This window comes from Mustela putorius, unplaced genomic scaffold (genome assembly GCF_011764305.1).
Source record: "Mustela putorius furo isolate JIRA1106 unplaced genomic scaffold, ASM1176430v1.1 tig00003850_pilon_pilon_pilon, whole genome shotgun sequence".
Taxonomy (NCBI): domain Eukaryota; kingdom Metazoa; phylum Chordata; class Mammalia; order Carnivora; family Mustelidae; genus Mustela; species Mustela putorius.
The window spans coordinates 1343169-1363347 of record NW_025422002.1 but is presented as its reverse complement, the minus strand read 5'-3'; the positions used below and the strand labels follow the sequence as shown (position 1 = coordinate 1363347).

Genomic DNA, 20179 nt, shown 5'->3' with positions numbered 1-20179 from the left:
CTAATAAACTCTGAAAAAGTAAAAAAAAAAGTCATAACCAATTGGCATTATACTGAGTAAATGAGAAACTGCTTTCTATTATTCACAATACTTCTGCTTCCCTCTAAAATTGGTGGTTTTGAGACATGCAGAGATACTCAGTCTGCTGACATACAAAAGGGATAATGTTATTCCCTTTGAGTTCATTAATTTTTGGAATTCCCAGTCATCAAGGTATGATCTTTTGTCTTTACCTTTGTTCCCACACATACCCCTTAATCTTTCCCTAAATTTCTCTCTCTCTTTTAGAAGATTTTATTTATTTATTTGACAGACAGAGATCACAAGTAGGCAGAGAGGCAGGCAGAGAGAGGAGGAAGCAGGCTCCCTGCTGAGCCGAGAGCCCGACGTGGGGCTCGATCCCAGGACCCTGAGATTATGACCTGAGCTTAAGGCAGAGGCTTAACCCACTGAGCCACCCAGGTGCCCCCAAATTTCTCTTTGATTAGGTTAATCATTCAAATTTTGTTTCTGGTAACTAAAGAACTTTCTTTTTTTTTTTTTCTGCCTGATGACATCAGATACCACTTTTTATTGTACTACAAAGACACCTGAAGAAAACATACAATTTGAATCACTTTATTTTTGTGTGTGTCCTGGTTAATAAAGTTAGGATTCCAGCGAAAGGAAGTTTTCATGAAAGCCTTCGGGATCAGTTGTATGTCATATAGCGAGGAGTAGCACTGAATTTGGTGTAAGACTTAATGACCTTATTTACAGCCTCCAAGAAATCCTTCTCGGTGGCAATTTTGCGCCGTGCTCTGATGGCAAACATGCTGGCTTCTGTGCAGACACTTCTAATCTCCGCACCAGTGCTATTTGGACACAGTCGCACTAACAATTCAAATCTGATATCTCTTTCGACACTCATTGAACGAGCATGAATCTTAAAAATGTGAGTCCGACCCTCTAGATCAGGTAAGCTGAATTCAATCTTTCTGTCCAGTCTCCCTGGCCTCATGAGAGCTGGATCCAGGGTGTGTGTCTGTTAGTGGCCATCAGCACTTTAATGTTACCTCAAGGATCAAAACCATCCAGCTGATTGATCAGTTCCCGCATTGTTCTCTGCACTTTGTTGTCTCCTCCAGCACCATCATCAAAACGAACCCCTCCAATAGCATCAATTTCATCAAAGAAGATGAGGCAGGCTTTTTTCGTTCTGGCCATTTCAAAGAGCTCACGAACCATTCGAGCCCCCTCACCGACATACTTCTGTACAAGTTCAGATCCAATAACTCGAATGAAGCAAGCATCAGTCCTATTAGCAAATGCCCAAGCACAGAGGGTCTTGCCTGTACCAGGTGGACCAAAGAGCAGCACACCTTTGGGAGGCTCAATGCCAAGGTTAACAAATCTTTCTGGATGAAGTAATGGGGTTTCAACTACTTCTCGAAGTTTCTCAATCTGTTCCTTACAGCCACCCACATCACTGTAAGTGACATCGGGTTTTTCTTCCACCTGCATCATGCTTACTGTTGGGTCAATCTTGGGAGGCAGCGGAATGTGAATCTGATACTTATTTCTGTCCACCCGAACTCTCATCCCTTCTTCAATGTCGGTAGGTGCTACCTGATCACTGAGGCCCACAACAAACTTGGCAAACTGCTTCACATTGATAATGTACTTTGGGTCCTCCGAGTCAGCACTGATTATCTTCGTACACCTTGCAATCTGCAAAGGCTGTTCACTCTGCAGTGTTTGCTTATCTGCAGCCAAATCCCAGAGTGCTGGTGGGACCAGGCCAGTATCAGACTCTTTAATACCAGTGAGCTCATTAATTTTCTTGAGAAGTTGTTGAATGTCATCTTCAACCTGCTTTATCTGCCTAGAGTAAGTGCTTTGACCGTAAGTTTTCAGCAAGGCAATATCCCCCTCATCCAGAGCTCGGATAGGCTTGTCATCCTTCTCCTTCTCTTTGGTTTTCCACTGATCGGCACCGAGGTAATCCGGCATTTTCGTTGTTTGGAGGGCCTCAACTGCTCAGTGATTACACAGCACCTTCGTCGCTTCCGGTGGTGCCCTGAAGAACTTTCTTTAATACAGTTTATAAACTCAAGTTTGTTGAATTTTTTAAAAGATGGCTGGCATTTTTAGAACCTAAATACTACAAGGATCCTAAATTTATGGTTTGAGTTTTATTCTTCAACAAAAATAGCTCCTGAGTTAGTAAAATCTCTATCAAATGGTATGGTCTTCTAAATTTCTGGATCAAGATTTGTTTTTTGTTTCTCCCCAATGTGTATTTTTATTGAAGCACAATTAGCACACAGTGTTATATTAGTTTCAGGTATACAATATGATGATTCAACAATTCTGTATACTACTCAGTGCTCAGTAAGTCTGCTCTGGATCCCTTTTATCTATTTCACCCATCCCCCCACCACCACCCCTCCAGCAACCCCCTGTTTGTTCTCTGTATTTAAGGGTCTGGTTTCTTGTTTTCAAGATTTGTTTTTAGGTACTAACTACTAACTACTATTACGATGTAAACTGCGTACACACTATAAATCTGTACACCAAATTAAATGATTTCATAAAATTTTAAAAAGGATGAATTTGGCTATGTATATAATTAGAATGTGATTAGCACGGTATTATTTTTGGTAATCGGTGTTGTTCATCAAATAGGTCCATCTCTCAGCTTCCTGGGGGTAGGGAAGGGTGGCAGTTCTTTGCCTTTCTTGACTTATACATTGTCATGTGACTTGCTTTGGCCCAAGTAAAGTGAGCAAAGATGGCAAATGTCACTTGTAGAGCCCGTGCTCAATTTGCTGTTAAAGTTCTCCCGCTGTGTCGCTCCTGGATGCTCATCCCCCATCCAGGGCTCCAAAGTGATCAAAATGAACAGCGTCATCTGTGTTCGACACATAACTTTAGAAAGAAAAAGATTTGGGGGGCGTCTGGGTGGCTCAGTGGGTTAAAACCTCTGCCTTTGGCTCAGGTCATGATTCCAGGGTCCTGGGATCAAGCCCCGCATCGGGCTCTATGCTCAGCGCGGAGACTGCTTCCCCCCCTCTCTCATTCTGCCTGCTTGTGATCTCTATCTGTCAAATAAATCAATTAAAAAAAAAAAAAAGATTTGGGAGTCATTTTTGGCAGCGGCATAACCTGGCTATCCTGGCTCATAGAGCAACTGGCTCCTGAGGGGGTGGATGCTTACAGTTACAGAAACACAAAACAAAAACAAAAATATGGCATTAGGTTAGGGACCAGGCAACAAATAGGGAAGAAACGATTACCAGAAGCTGGAAGGATGACAATTCACGTCACGAACGAGAACAGCATCCAGTGACACTGTCTCGTGGGACAACTTGAAGATGAGAAAATTTTCTGGATGAGCATGTAGTTTTGGGAAGAGATGACGGAAAACATGAAGAGATTAAAGGGGTTTAATTAAATTATTCATAAATAATTATATTAATGGGATGCCAGGCAAAATAACGCAGGGGATGATTTTGTCTTTTTTGAAGAGGTAGCAGGGTATGGGGGAATGGGTTTTTGAACAAGGCATTATTAGAATTTTTGTGCCTCTAAAACTGAACTCTTAATATCTGTCTTTCAAATATATTTGGAAGTTTCCATAGGCCCCTAATGATTCTTGCCTCATGAAATTTGAGCCACAATTTGCAAATTGGTCAAGTCCCAAGTTTCTCTGTCTCTGTCTCCTTCCTTCCCTTTCCTTCTCTCCCTCCTTCTCTCCCCTTTGTCCTTCCTCCTTCTCCCTCTAATGAGCCTTATTCTGGAAAGAACTTCAAGTGATTAATCAAGAAATATAAAAATATAAAGAGAGCTTTGATTAAGTGGAAAAAAGAATTAGAATAGAGCAAAGTAGAGCCTATAATGAGGCTCAGATGTACATCAGTTAACCCAGAACAGCTCATCATAATGCGCCATGTCACTGATTATAGTAATGGATCCAGGGATGGACCCGTTGGAATCAATCAGGTCTCTATTCCCAAATGAGTTCTGGCCTCCTGTGTGCTAAAGGCTGTATAAGCCCAGGAGTTGCAAGCTCTCCTGGCGGCAATATACAGAGGACCTGATGGAAAACAAGGACTTCTGAAACAGGAAGGGCTAAGAAACAGAGATGGTAGTGAAGGGGGAAGATGGTGAGCAACGGGAGACTGAGACGCTGAATCCATCCTCAAGAGCTACCTCCTTCCTCCAGATACCCTGTGGTTCTTCCCAGGTCTGACACTCCTCTCTGCCTTGAAGTTTGGTCCTGCTCTACCCACTAGCTAACAGTAACACAATCCATTTTGTTCTTTACAGCCGATCTTATCTCTCTGCATGATCCTTTATCAGCATCCCTTCAAGGCACACAGGAGTTGCTCCCCTTTTTCTCTCTCATTCTCCTTACCTAATTACAGTCATTTGCAGAGGTAAGTTTTTTTTTTTTTTTTTCCCTCTGAAAACTAAGTCCCTCTTGAGGACAGGATTTTTAACTTACCATTGCTAAGCCTACACAGAAGGTGCACAGAATATATGTTTACGGATGTAAACTGCATGAAACTTGGGCCCATAATGGCCATGCTGAAGACTCTAAGGTGTTTTAATACTCCAAATAAATAAATAATTCACTTTCAATAAAAATAGTGAAATGTTGTCCTTTCGCATAGAACACAGAGCTTTAAGAAGTTTCGTAGCACACACATCTACCTACAGTAAGGTTACACACACCCCTGCACCTGGATGTGGGTTGCTCTCTCTGAAACAGGCCCTATTTTTGCAAACTATTCTTTAAAAAGGCATTACGATATAGTAGTGTAACCTTTACTTTAAGAATAAATACTTGTTTGTTTTGTATTTTTAGGCTTATAACCTGACAAGTATGTGTTTTGATGCATTTTTAAATGGAACACTGTTTACCTGTATTCACCAAAGGTCTCATCTTTCACCGACTGAACTTCTGGATCTGGATGCAGATCTTCCTTTTCTTTCACTAAAAAACAAATAGTGGGGAAAGTAACACAAATCATTTTTAAAGGCATAGTAACAGTGTTTTTAAAGATGGATAATCAGTGAGAATAGCATTGCTCCAACTTTTTGATACTATGAGTCCAGGTTTTTTGTTTTGTGTTGTATTGTTTTTGTGGTTGTATCTACAACCCATTAGTTACCTCTTTGTTTAAGAAAAAAAAAGGAAAATGATCTCCTAGATTCTCCTGATAAGTCATCAGAATTACAGCATGTTCCAGGTCTTCACAGGACTATTCAGTACTAGGTGGGCAACAAGTCTTACTGGAAGAGTCAAACTTAGTTATGGTTTCTTAATGGAGACCAAATTACTAGGTACACAGTTTATTATCCAAAACTTTTTGAAGATGGTACAGGAGAATACCAGATCTATGTCACTAAACTAAAGTGATTAAGAGTCAACCATTTGGCTGTTCTGCTCTCTCTCTCACTCATAATTGTCCCCCAAATCAGAATATTCAGGTTAAAGTGACATTTAAAATTTGATTTATTCCAAATAGTGGTACAAGGAACCAGGGGGATCTTATTTCATTTTACTAGACTCAAGCAAAAATCCTGATGTGGGGGATGCCTGGGTGGCTCAGAGAGGTAAGCATTGGTCTACAGCTTGGGTCATGGCCCCGTGATGGGCTCCCTTCTTCCACAGGAGTCAGCTTGTCCCTCTCTCTCTCCCTCTCTGCCTGCTTGTGCTCTCTCACTGACTCACTCTCTCTCCCTCTCAAATAAAATCTTTAAAAAAAAAAAAGAAAGGAAGGAAGAAAACGTTTCCTACTTGATAGGGAAACAAAGGCAAAAGAAATGTAGCTTACATTAAAATCTCTTTGGTGCTTACTGCCCACTGATCAATAACCCGAAACATGGAGATCAGGACCTTCCTCAAGGAATTTGTGGCTGCTTTAGTCCCTTAATGTTTAAAAAGTAACCTCAGCTTGGCAGCAGCTGGCCCCTTAAGGTCCTGAAAGCCTTGTTTCCAGATTCTTTGGAGACTTGTGCTGTTCCTCACCCCCATGAATTAAAAAGAATACCATCAGTCACTCCTCACAATCCCAGTACAGCTCTTTCTGCCCACAGGTCCTGTCCCATGAGCAGGGAAAGGGTTAAGGTATAGACAGGGAAAGACAGGAGGCCGCTGACTCCTCAGACAAGGCTCAGAAACTATGCCTGGCAGGTGGATGCTGAGACAGAGAGGAACAAGAGATAAGTGAACAAAGCAAGATGGCAGAAGTCTCTCAAGGCCACGAGCTTCCTAGGCAGTTCTCAATAAAAGATTGCCACTCGAAGTCCTCAGTGCCAACCCATTCAGGACCCCTCTCACCCTAGAGAGCTTTTTTCTTTCTTTTCTGCTCTCAGCTTCATTTAATAAGCTTTCACTTCACTTCACCCATTGTGTCTGAAAGATTCATTCTTTGACTCTGCGAGAGGAACCCAGCAACCCTGTAACAATCCTTCTTCATGACATCTCTTACTACTACTTTCAGAGACCCGAGGGATTCTTGTAGTTGTCCTATAATGTAAAACGCTGACTTTTTTTTTCTTTTCCATCATTAGAATTTGGAGAGAGTCACACTTCATAAGTGACTACTGGTTGGGGATCCTCAAAAAGAATGCTATATGTCTTTAAATTTTCCAATTAACTGGACATTCATTAATCATTGAAAATCTAATTCATAAAAATTCATTCCTCAAAGGAAAAAAAATAAGATCTATGATTGCATAAATTTCCATGCACCAAATGCATAGATGTTACAAAATTTTAAAAATTGTGCTCTTCTTTGATTGTTCAATACACATATTTGCTAAATTGGGCACCTGGGTGGCTCAGTGGGTCAAAGCCTCTGCCTTTGGCTCAGGTCATGATCCCAGGGTCCGGGGATCGAGTCCTGAATTGGGCTCTCTGCTCAGCAGGGAGCCTTCTTCCTCCTCTCTCTCTGCCTGCCTCTCTACCTACTTGTGATTTGTCTGTCAAATAAATAAATAAATAAAATCTTTCTTTAAAAAAATAAATAAATATTTGCTAAATGAAGAATAAGCCAATAAAAGAACTTTTCACTAATCTGAACATCATCAAACTAATATCAGTGGGATCTAAATCTTTCCCCTTATATTAAAGCATCTTGAACACTAAGCAGTTAACAATAATAATAATAGCAACAATATAATATGCATATCTAAAAGATAAATTTGGAAGTTGAATTAAATTAAAGTCAACCATTATATTAACTCCGATGGTTTTTATTTATATTTTATGTACATTAATTCAGGACGCAGCATATCTAATACGTCATGATAAAAAAAAAATGCATTCCCAGCAATGGTTAACTCTAGACTAGTACAGCCAATACCATTAAAAGTTACTAGCGCAAACATTCTCTGGGTCACAAATACATGACAAGGCATGTTTAAATAGGTCCTTTCTTAAGATGTTAAAATATGTGTGTGTGGTTTAGTGATCAGTGTTCTTAACAACTATGATAATTTGCAGACTGAAAATAGGTTAGAAGTATTATATGCCTTGTTAGAGACTAGTAACCACGCGAAAATAATATTCTAGACATTACATCTTTTGGTTAGTTAACATAGGAGGTTCCCCCCCTCTCAGTACATTGACTTTAAGTGTGTAATTAAAAAAAATAAAAGATGTCTCTGAAGAATGCCTCCTAAAAACACTATTTAATGAACTGAAAGTATATTACTATATTAAGAAACAGCTTTACCTGAGTACTTCCCACCTCTGTTCCTCTTCACAAAGCAAACAGTTAACAGGATTAGCGTGAGAAGAGCAATGGCACACATTAATCCAATAAACCAGCCTTGAGTGGAGATGTCATCGTATAAACCAGCGTATTCTGTTGTACAAAGAGAAGTCACATGTTGCATGCTAGAAACAGTCTTTAAGATTATGCCCCCTTTGGGAAAATGAAACATCATTTTCAAACATACAAAACAGCATCCATTTTATTTTTCCTTTCAGAGACCCTAGAGGGAATGTGACTTAAAGGACATTTCCTGGAAGGAATACTGGTAAATGGTTCATTCTGTTTTTAAAAGGGCCCTCTCAAGTTGCATTTGACTCTGAGGATGAAAACCAAAAAGGGACAGTAGAGGCAGAGCAAGTGAAACATAGAAGCAGCACAAGCAAGCGAAAGCACAAGCTGCCTTTGTTATGTGCAGATTGCTGCAGAGTTTCTGCAGGTTTTATTCTGTTTCGGTTTTCTGCTTAGTTTTTGTTATTAATGTGTGTTAATTGGCAGGAGATATTTTTTTAGTCAGCTGCTCTGGCAAAAACGATAAGGATATGTTGGATCTTTGTGGAACATTTTTCATTTCAATAATTTTAGAATGCTATGATGAGAATGGGGTGTTCTATGAAACTAATGAATCGTTGAACACTACATCAAAAACTAATGATGTACTCTAGGCTGGCTAACTGAACATAATCATAATAAAAAAATGCTGTGCCAAAACACACTGAGACTGTTATCTCTGTAACTAACATACTCCATATTTTTATCTTTACTACAGGAAGTGTGTAAATTAAATAATCTATAAAGCAGATTTATTGTCTAAGAAGGCCCCAAATACAATCTCATGTCTCACCTCTCCCTCTTGTCTCAATTACATCTTCAAAAATGCTATTGTTATCAACCCAATTCTTAGTCAATAGGCGAACTATATGTTCAGCTCCCGGCTCAAATACCTCTACTGGGTGAGTCTTTTGAGTAAGATTGACTCCTTCTGATATCTTCCCGATACTTTTACCTAAGAAATGTACACAGTTAAATCATATAAATTGAAATCATTGAAAAGCAGGACATGAAAAATAAAAACAAATGAACAAACAAACAAACAAAAAAAACACTGTTATTTGGGAGGAGTGCCATTTGCAGGATTTTTTTCTCATAGTTTTTGAATTATCAGGAGATCAAGAATATCAACATTTCAAGATTTTCTTTCTTAATATCCTGAAATGGAGGAAATGAAATGAATTTAATTCATGTCCTTTAAAGATGATGTACTTGTTGATAAAATTGTACTATAAATCTGCCCAGTCACATGAATGTTTCAAAACCAAACAAAGACTTCAAAAAATTACAGTGTCATTTTGTACAATTTGAATTTTCACAGACCTAATAGGAAACTGAACATGGCCATTTTGGCTTATTTTTGAAGGCAAATGACATTATAATTTTAAATATATATTACTTTTTTTGTCTTGGTCTTCTCTATAAATATTGATGGAATAGTATCATAACATGATCATAAATACTTGAAATTTATAGAAATATAAGTAAGTTTATAGGTACATAAAGTATAGTTTATAAGTACCTTTAAATGAAATGCACTGAGATTGTTAAAATATTCTGAGACATTAATGTATCAATATATTAACTGTAGACTCTCATAGTAACAGAATCTCAAATGAGTCAGTGTAATTAAATATACATCTAATTTCTGATGTTGCAACAAAATATATAAAATATTTGATCTGTAGTTTTGCTGGGAATCAACTCAACATAATAAATGTAAATAATGTACACTAAACACAATTTATGCCATGTTGAGAATATTAAAAGTTATGAAACCCTGTGTCAATGGGTATATGTCACACATTAAAATTTGGTTATAACTTTTAACCACAGAATAGAAATTGATGATACAGTTACTGATAACAGAAGGGCTTCATTAAAAAAAATGTCACCATGGGAGAAATAAGGCTAATTATATTAGTTGAGCAAAGCCTTTAAGATTAAGCACCACTGAAATAGAACACAATTAATTTTGACTTTGAAAAACAGAAATATTAGTATAACATTAAATAGTGCAAGCTTTTGAAAAATAGAGCAAAGCAAGTGTTTTGTTCAAACTAGGAATGACACAAATATTTCTTATTAACTCCATCATCTCCCCCCTCTTAGACTATGGAATGTGAGCCACCTGAAAATCAGAGTGACAACCAGGAAATAATCGCGGGGGGGGGGGGGAAGGGGGGGGGAAGCTTGTGTATCAAATCCTATTTTCTGAGTAAATGCCAGATGACCTTAAAATGTGCTATCCAGGCAGACCCAGAAAAAAGAAAGATAAGCAGAAATAGATTCCAATTTGCACAAAAGTTATTTTTAGAGTTTTTTGTGATATCAAGATTTATCTCCTCAGTGAAAATGTATATGTGTTTTTCCTTTTCCAAAGATCATGCTGAAATCCAGAGGCAAAAAGAGATTATAGTTTCTTTCCTGTAAATACGGCAAGATATGCCTACAGAAGAGAAAACAGTGTCAACCGGGAAAGGGGCAGTAGCTGAAAATGCAGAATCCTGAAAGAAAGCACAAACACACTAGTAAGGAACATTTTCAAATTCCTGAGACATAGGGTAGGGAAGAAATAGGCTGTAAGATACTTAAGCACATTAGCGGCATCTTTAATTTGCAAAGAAGATGCAGCATCTTTTACAAAACCACACAGAGCTTTCCATCTGCTAAAAACAGTTTTTCCAACATGAAAGCGACCAAACCCAAATTTTCTAAATACTTCCATATATGCATATGGTAACTATAACTATTGTAAGAGAATTTTATGCATTTTTTTTCTTACCTGCTACAAATTAGCAATAATGGGATTAGCATATCTCATGCATATTATGGTCTTGGTTTTAACAAAATAGCAACCCTCTCCATTTCCTCAAACCCTGTTTTGAAAAATATGGAGGTTGCTTATTTAGATTACTACTATTCTCACTTCTTTGTATTGAACACTTAATGCCACTTTGAACTCTTGAGAAATAAGATCCTTTTAATTACTAAAAAGCTTTCAATTATCATCTTTAAATCTCTCTTTTGAGTAGGTAAATTAGTTCTTCATTTCACTTGGTGTCTCATTTTGTCCTTGGGAATAATGTGCGGGTTTCTCAGAAGAAACTCTTTGAGTATACATACTTTTTCCATAAAGGGGATTTCTGAGTACTTAGGGTATCTGAGGAAAACATAAACCCTTCATTAGGTAGACACAGTAGGGAAAGTAAGAAGGAGAAACAGACAGTAAAGGTCAGAGCATAACCATTCACACACACACTGACTTGCCAGTGATTCACATATACTTGAATGAATTTTATAATAATATGTATATTTTATAAGTGGGAACTTAGTTTTTCTCATTACTATGTTCTTTTTCCATCGACTTAATCTTTTTTTCAAATCTAAAATTTGGAAACCCATCCAGGGGAGTTTCTGACACATAGTACTGATAAGCAAATGATTTGTCTTCCTACCATCTCCTTTTCCTTGTTCCTTTCCTCAAATATCCTTCTAGGTTTAATCAACTTGAATCTGTTCAAGTTCAAGTTCAAAAACTTTTTTTTTAACTTACTTGTTTAAACTTTTTTAACTTACTAACGTGTGCAACAGTTCCTCTGATTCATTTCCTTTTTTATGCTCTGCCTTCTGAATTTCTCTCCTTTTAAGTTTAGCGAGAACACTGCTAAAATAATAACTGTCAAAATAATTTGGGAAGAGAAATAGATCTAGGTTGGAAAAAAAAAAAAAGAACAACAAAAAACCTAAAAAACAAAACTGAGAAGTACAATTGAATTTGGAGAATTATAGAAATTAAATCAGAAGTTGATGGGCCACTTCCAAGCCAGTACTTGGCATCAACCAGTAGACAGCAAAATAAAATTGATACATAAGTCTCTCTCTTTCTCTCTCTCTCTCTCTCTATATATATATATATATACATATATATATATATATATGAACCAAGACAAGGAAATGAAATGTATTAGATCATTTTTACAAAACATCAACCAGGGCAAGAGCCAAATATTTTTCTGTATGAAAACACTTCCAAGAGAAAAATATCCCTCTCTAGTAACCTTATGAATAACTTCATTACTTTACATACTCCTATCTTAATTAAGTAAAATTATAGTTCCTGACCTTATATACACTGAGGCAGTCCCTTTGGAGCAATTTAAAAAACAGCATGCAGAAGCCTCCTGCACTTACTCCCTTCTCCTAACGTGGAGCTTTCCTCCGTGATTGGTTTTCCACAGCCCTTTGAAGTGCAAGCCCTCAAGTAGAATTTGTACTTGGTGGTGGCATTGAGGTTTGAGAGACGCCAGCTGGGCTTCCATGGAGTTGTAATGTTGATATCATTTAGTGCTCCAAGCTCATAGGTGTCATTTACTAAAGAAAGAAACACAAACAACAATGCCTCAGAATTCATGCCTTAACAATTCAACTTATGTTGTCCCTTATTGTTGACTCTGTATGCTTGTGGTATGCAAGGCACCATCTTAATTATTCACAGCCATTAACTAACTTCAATTCTGTGATGGAGACATAATTTTATTACAGTATCATGCATGGCAATGTTGAGGTCTAGATTTAGAGCCCGTAACTGGCCAAACAAAATTTGAATCCAACCACAGTTTTTCCACTCCAGAGCCCATGTTCCTCCTTTTTTTTTTTTTTTTAAAGATTTATTTGGTTATTTTTTTGACAGAGAGAGAGAGAACAAGTAGGCAGAGATGCAGGCAGAGAGAGAGAGAAAGCAGGCTCCCTGCTGAGCCGAGAGCCCAATACAGGGCTTGATCCCAGGACCCTGAGATCATGACCTGAGCCAAAGGCAGAGGCTTAACCCACTGACCCACCCAGGCGCCCCCAGAGCCCATGTTCTTAATCACTATGCCATACTGGAGCTCCACCTTCATCATATCTATTGAAAGTGATGAATTTCCCCCTCTATTATATTTTCATTGGATCCTTCACTTTTAACCTTTTGGTGTAATAATTTAGACAATAATTTGCTTCTTCTGTGATTTCTGGTTCAATCTGAGGCACCAAATAAGTACTTATTATATGTAAAATCAATAAACTGATTAATAAATTATATATCTTAAAATGTCTACCATATACTAAGTACTATGGCAAGAGCTATTCAGAAAGAAGATGAATTAGACAGTGTCTTTCAAGGAATTTGCAACCAGCAAGACTGTGGGATTTGTGCAAGAGCACAATGTATTATAAGATTACAGTAAGAAATGAAACACATTCCCAAACTGGGCAGCCATTAGTAGCAAGGGAAGGGCTAGAATAAATTCTCTTGACTCTCAGTCTAAGATATCATACAGGTAAACAAACAAACAAATAAACTCTAACTCTTGACATAAAAATGCCTTCCTTGGTCTATTTAATGCAATTAGATCAAAAATGAAAAATGAACAAACTAAAGATCCAAATGTTGAAAATTAGAAAGAAATACCACTCTTTACATATTTGAGAGCATTCCTATAAAAATACCACAGTCAGTTGAAAAACTACAATAATCAATCTATAAATTGGGAGAAGTATACAGAGAGCTCTCAGACACATAATCAACAACTGTTTAAGAACATACAAAGCAATAAAAAGAGATAAATTATCGGGGCTTCAGTGACCCAGTCACTTAAACATCTGCCTTTGTCATCTCGGGTCATGATCTCAGGATCTTGGGATCAAGCCCGTCCTCAGGGCTCCCTGGTCAGCCTTCTCACCCCCACCACCCATGCTCTCTCTCACGTGCTCACTCTCTCTCAAATAAATATTTAGAAGTTTTTATAAAAAAAGAGATAAATTATCCAAAAATATTTCCCTCATTTAATAGAAAGCAAAGTAAGTGTACAATTATGTCATTTTATTAAAAAATCCATATACTAAGCAATACAATAATCATTGCCCTTGTTAACATTCCAGACTTTTCTCTCTATGTTCTAGGAATTTGTTTCTAAAATAATCTAAATCTTACATACGGATCAACACAAAGGTTGGAATGCAATTAACGTTGTTTCTTTATTGTTAAGATAAAGAAAAAAGCATAGCTTTACCAAGCAAATTAACATTTAAAAAGTCCTCAAATATTTCTTCAGAGCTTTCTACATATTTGAAAACCAGTTCATGGAATACTGTAGGCTTAAGAGCCCAGCATGGGAAATAAGACTGATTTAGGTGTGAATCTCGCTTAATACTTATTTTACTACATGGCTCTACATAAGTGAATTCTATATGCCTCAATTCTCACATCCACAAAATAGTGAAAATACATCCTTCATAGATTTTCTGTTTTGGGTTTTTTGGGTTTTGGTTATTTTTTTTTAAGATTTTATTTATTTGACACAGAGATCACAAGTAGGCAGAGAGGCAGGTAGAGAGAGAGGGGGAAGCAGGCTCCCTGCCAAGCAGACAGCCCGATGCAGGACTCAATCCCAGGATCCTGAGATCATGACCTGAGCCGAAGGCAGAGGCTTAACCCATCGAGCCACCCAGGCGCCCCTAGATTTTCTGTTTTAATGAAAAAATACAACAAGAGTACTTAGTACTGACCCTGCTACATAGCAAACACTCAAAAAATGCTCAAGTGCTACCTCTATTACAATGATGCCTATATCTGTTTAATCATATGACCCAACCCAGACGGGCTATCAGGAGCCAAAACTTGTGCATGACCTGAATTGCGACAAGCTTTGAAGTACATGGAGGCAGAGCAGCTCATCAGCTCTATCATCAAGGTGGTTTTTGCAAGCAGCATAGTCCTAGTGTTTCCGCTGTTTGGGATGCATGTCCTCACAGTCTAAACATTTCTGTGATTTCAGTTTCCTAATTTCCATTTTGAGATGATGCTTCAATGTGAAGACTGTTAGACACTGAAGGCACTGTGATTAAAAATGACTTCGTTTCCTCTAAACATGTTGTTTTCAACCCAATAGCACAGCAAAACAAGAGCAGAGTCCATCCTGAGTAAGGGGCCAGAGAAAACTCTTTAATGCTCTCAAAACAACAGGCCTACGCCAATGGGATGCCCACAGAGGATTCTACAAACAGAAGTACATTTAGGGTTGAGACCAGAAGCACGTGTCAGAGACAAAAGAGGCAGTGTGGAAGTTACGTGAGCTTCGAATCTCCCTGACATCATTCACTTACTCTTTTCTTTGGCATGTTCTTAATTCTCAAGGACACTCATATGTATGTCTACATGTATGTCTTCTGGTACCTACTGACTTTTCCTCTAAACCAGGGCCTGCCAAATCTTTCTGAAAAGAGCTAGATTGTAAATACTTCAGCCTTTATGAGCCACACAATCTCTGTCACAGCTACTCAACTTGAGCCACTGTAGTGAGAAGGCAGCTACAGACAAATGTGAATGACATGTATGGCCTGTTCATGAAAACAGGCAGCAGCCTGGATTTGGTCTGCAAGCTGTTTTGCAGATCCTTTGTTGTAAGGAAGCAAGCAAACTACAAAACGTGATCATCAGAATCTCAGCAGAGCAGACCAAATACTCAACCAAAAATGAAGGATTAACAGCTAGATCCGGGAGCACCTGGGTGGCTCAGTCAGTAGCATCCGACCCTTGGTTTTGGCTCAGGTCATGATCTCACGGGTCATGGGATTCAGCCCTGCATCAGGTTCTGTGCTTGGCATAGAGTCTGCTTGGGATTCTCTTTCCCTTTCTCCCTTTCCCTCTGCCCCTCCTGCTCGTGCTCTCTCTCAAAAAAATAAATCTTTAAAAAAAGTAGGTGGATCCAGGGGTGCCTGGGTGCCTCAGTCGTCGATCATCTGCCTTCGGCTCAGGTCATGATCACAAAATCGTGGGATGAAGCCCTGCATCAGGCTCCATGCTCAGCGGGGAACCTGCTTCTCACTCTCTTGCTCCCTCTGTGCTGACTCTCTCAAATGAATAAATAAAATCTTAAAAAAAAAAAAACGAAACGAAACAGGTGGATCCAATTCAGATTTCTACTTACTTATCTGATACTGTAGTAGATAACCAGTTAAGTTTCCATTCAGTTTCTTAGGTAGTCCCCAGGTTAATGTGGCAGTGTCCTTATCAACTTTGATGACCTTGAGAAAAGCTGGTTGTTCAGGTACTAGAAAATACAAGACCAAGAAGTTATACTCATAAATTGGTAAATTTTTTTAAAAGTAAAAAAAAAAAAAAAAGCTCCATTAGATCCCAGTTCTCCGTGGCAACTGAGAAGCTAACTCATATGAAGTATATATTGATTGACTACTACTAATTTGGTCACTGGTTAATTCCCATTGTTGGCATTATTCTTCACTGTTATTCTTACCTCCTTCTGGTGTTTGAAATATATAAGGCTCACTCTCTGGACCGGCTCCTTTGGAATTATAGGCTAAAACTGTTAAGTGAAATTCACTAAATGCATCTAGAGAAGGAACCATTCCATAGTTTCTTTGTCCTGAAAATCTCAGAATGTTTACTTCTTTGGGATGTGCTCTTCCATCCAGCAGACTTTTTGTTTTCCACCAATTTATCTGCAATGGAAATAGGATCCCTTTAACATATCAACCATGGTGGCAGATTCTCCGTTGGCTTCTTCAAAGATCAGTTCTTATTTGATTTAAGATATTAATTCAGAAATAAGAAAATCTATGATAAAAACCTGATATCCTTTCAGATGTCCATGTACTCTGTCCTTCGGAATGGTTGACCAGGTCACTTTAACTAATGTGCTGTTAATAACGTCCACCCCATGGATCACTGGAGCTGTATCAGGATCTGTTAAGCACATAAGAATGATGAGTTTTTAAAACCCTCAAATGTGATTATTAGGATCCTTTTCAAAAGGTGATTTTTCATATTGCTTAATCTGAGCAAAGCACTCTTATGAAATCGATTCCAAATAGAACTTAAGAGAGTTTCTCATTACAGAGGAGTTTCAGAGTCCAAACAGGTTTCTAGAAGAGGACAGTCTACCCCTGGATCCAGTGTCCAGTGAAATATTCTGTGGGTATCTTGCCTTTAGAAACAAAGGAACTAAACAATTTAACAAATTACTTGAAAGCTTGATCGGTCTATCAATAACAACAGCTACCATTAACTGAGCATACGCTATTGTATGCGCACTATTCTAAGGGACTGGCTCAGTGGAGTGGCTCACATAATCCTTAGAACAACCCTATGAAGTGGGGTTGTTATCATCCCCATTCTACAGGGGAACTAACTACAGAAGAATAAACCAAATGCAGAGCAGCCAAGACCAATAATATCTTAGCTCATAGTGATATGCCCAGTGTAATTTTATTTGGGTAGAAGAATTTAGGTAGTAGGTGAATAAGGAATTAGTAATTTCAGATTCTCAACCTTTTTCCATTTTTGGATCGAAATATTACTTTGGATACTTGAAGAACCATGAAAATAACTCCTGTGTAGTGACATGGAATATACCATCTTTCCTTTTTTTTAAAAAAATCCATTTGTAGCAGTTATTATGGGTCTAAGAATTTAATACGGAGCAGATCACTAATACCTCAAAACAGTCTGTATGTGTCTGTAATTCTATAGATAAATCTCAGTCTGCATCTCATCTACATTAGGGAGGTTCCAAAAATACAACTGAGGCCAGGGATGGCACAGGTGGCTGTTAGAAAGTCTTCGACAAGTAAGGACAAATGTAACAGGAAACATTACAACAGTTATGTTTGCTTAACTAATTGTAGTGATGAGAACTGGTCTTTGATCTTTCATATAGAAATAGCTTTACTGGGAAATTGATTAAAATTAAAACTTTTCACAGAATTCCTTACCACTCTATAGTGATCGGCTATCCTTCAGTCAACCTGAAAGGAGGAACCATGTGCTATATTTCTTTTTACCTTGCACAGCTAGCACATCCTCTTTGCGTGCATTGGCTGCTCAAAAACGGTCATTAACTGAAATGCAATATACTTGAAAGAAATTGCTCTTGAAGGGCTTAGCAGTTTCAGGTGCGTCACTTACAGTCTTCCCCAGAATAGAGAATCACTGACTGGGGCTCAGGGCCGGAGCCAAGGTGATTGATGGCTTGGACTTGGACATCGTAAGGAGCATAGACAGTCGGCGTCATCACCCGCAAGGTGTGGTTTGTGACTGTTTCTTCTTCCCACTCCACGGGGGCTCCCTGTGGCTTCCAGGTCACTCTGTACTCCAGCCCTGGTCCATTCTGCTCCATGGATTTCAAAGGCTAAGACAGAAGGCAAGATTCATCGAGTGTGATCGTGGATACGCTGAGTAAGACACGGTGGCAAGCCACTTAGTGAAGCCATTTTATCCACTCTGGTTTTTCTTTTTTAATCAAGCAATCCTTTAATAATTTAAAAAAAAATTATCGTAATTTAAAAATTATCGTAATTTCAAAAATGGGAATATGCACTTAAATGAATCAATTACATAAACTATATTAAAAAATGTGACTTAATTCCTAGATTATAAGGCTCATTTATATAAACGGTAATTTTGTCTGTATGTATGAGTATTCAATAATGCCATATATATCAGGGTGCCTGGGTGACTTCGTCTGTTATTAGACTTTTGATTTCCACTCAGGTCATGTTCCCAGGGTCATGAGATCAAGCCCTGCACTGGGCTCCACACTGGGGCGTGGAGCCTACTTAAGATTCTCTCTCCCTCTGCCCCTCCTCCTACTGCTTGTTGTCTCTCCCCCCCAAAATAGAGTAAAATAAAATAATGTCATATACAATGTCTTCTTACAGAATTTGCAGTGCTTTTTAACTCAGTCTAACTTACTAAAATTTTTTAGATGGGTTGGTTGGAACTAAGTTGAAAGTAGTGCTGGTATCAGCAAAGCAATTTCAAGTCTACACTAACTCCAAGTTGAATAGCTATGAGAAAAAACATCAAAACAAAACAAAACCTTCAGAGATTTCACAATCATTGTTTATACTTTGCATTCTAAGTTTTGCACCAAGGTAATTTTTACTACCATATGGATATTAATCCACCAAGGGCTTGAGCGGTGCTCAGATATATCAGGCCACGAGCTTTTATTGTCAGATTGTAATCCGGAATTACAATTTCCTTCAGTCTCTACCAAAAATAAGTGAGCACAAGTAAAATTATTCAGTTTAAGGGTGCCTGGGTGGCTCAGTGAGTTAAGCCTCTGACTTTGGCTTAGGTCATGATCTCAGGGTCCTGGGATCAAGCCCCGAATCGGGCTCTCTGCTCAGCAGGGAGCCTGCTTTCCCTCTCTCTCTCTGCTGGCTCTTTGCCTACCTGTGATCTCTGTCTGTCAAATTAATAAATAAAATCTTTTAAAAAAATTATTCAGTTTACACATGTTTTGTTCCAAGGAAAACAGCTACATTTAATAAAGATCCCCTGCAAATTTTAAAATAAACTGCCACCACATTTAGCACTTTCAAGAAAAATCTTACCTAAATTACTAGGCTCTCTGGTGCCTAGACTCTAAAGGAGACAGCAGGATTATTTTGTATTTGGCTTTCAGACAACTGGCAACAAAACCATAGCAAATTCTTAATAGGCCCCCTACAAAGATAGCAGATCAGAGGAGTTGGGGACAGAGGTCTTCTTTTCATCACTGGCTGAGTGCATGACATCTGGGGAAGGTCATTAAAATGACAGACCCAGCTTCTCTCTGTGAAATGTAGGGCTGATACCATCTAGCTACAGTCTCCCTTCTGAAGAAGTGGTAAGGATTAATGAGCTGATGTTGGTGGAACATGGTGTGCTTCTCTGAGGAACTGACCTGATAATTACATACTATTATCTTCATCTAACCAGTTATATCATCGGTCTTATGGAAATTGCTAGGGAACTTAAGAGAGAAAAAGACAGATACTCTACAAGAATAAGATATTAACATAATTTCAGATTAAAAATTAAGTAATTATGAAGACAATGAGGTAGGAAATATGTATGGCCACAAATTCAAGGAAAGAAATAATATTCTTGACTATACTTAGGTTCTGTGTATTACCACCTTTTTTAAAATTTAAAATTTGCAAGACTTAGTTTCACTGTAGTGGAATAATGGGTTAGTGTTGACATAACAATATTGAGTAAAAAAAAAAAAAAACAATCATACTAAATTTCACACATCCTAAAATTCTTCCCAAAATCATTATCTGGAAAGAGGTTTAGAAATAAATTAGTATACTCCCACATTCAACTTTTCTACATTTATGCAGGATTCATGAATTTAATGCTGGAAGTCTATTATTCATCAGAATGTCTGAATGGGTATTCTACTTTCAAGTAGGATAAATTATCTGTTCATAAATAGGTCCACACAGAGAGGAGAGAAAGTTATCCACTACTACAGAAGGAATTAGAAATGACACTCAAAACAATTATTAAACTTCTCTGAGCAGGT

General features: G+C 38.1%; 1 protein-coding gene, 1 long non-coding RNA gene and 1 pseudogene across 14 annotated transcripts in view; 1 reads left to right on the top strand and 2 right to left on the bottom strand.

Moving 5' to 3' along the window:
- Positions 1 to 20179, bottom strand: part of CHL1 (cell adhesion molecule L1 like) — a 217834-nt gene that overhangs the window by 4438 nt on the left and 193217 nt on the right. For 12 of the 13 annotated variants that reach the window (XM_004738384.3, XM_013053834.2, XM_004738382.3 and 9 more), the window contains 8 exons: positions 17788 to 18010; positions 16451 to 16566; positions 16118 to 16322; positions 15791 to 15913; positions 12015 to 12194; positions 8614 to 8775; positions 7731 to 7862; positions 4909 to 4981 (listed from right to left, as the gene is read on the bottom strand). In XM_004738384.3, coding sequence (XP_004738441.1) covers positions 4909 to 4981; positions 7731 to 7862; positions 8614 to 8775; positions 12015 to 12194; positions 15791 to 15913; positions 16118 to 16322; positions 16451 to 16566; positions 17788 to 18010 — 1214 coding nt within the window. The remainder of the gene's footprint in view (positions 1 to 4908; positions 4982 to 7730; positions 7863 to 8613; positions 8776 to 12014; positions 12195 to 15790; positions 15914 to 16117; positions 16323 to 16450; positions 16567 to 17787; positions 18011 to 20179) is intronic. The other variant, XM_013053892.2, reaches the window with a different exon arrangement.
- LOC106005372 overlaps positions 1 to 20179 on the top strand; it is a 39355-nt gene that overhangs the window by 10024 nt on the left and 9152 nt on the right. The gene's annotated exons all lie outside the window — the stretch shown is intronic.
- LOC101693134 lies at positions 478 to 2924 on the bottom strand (annotated as a pseudogene).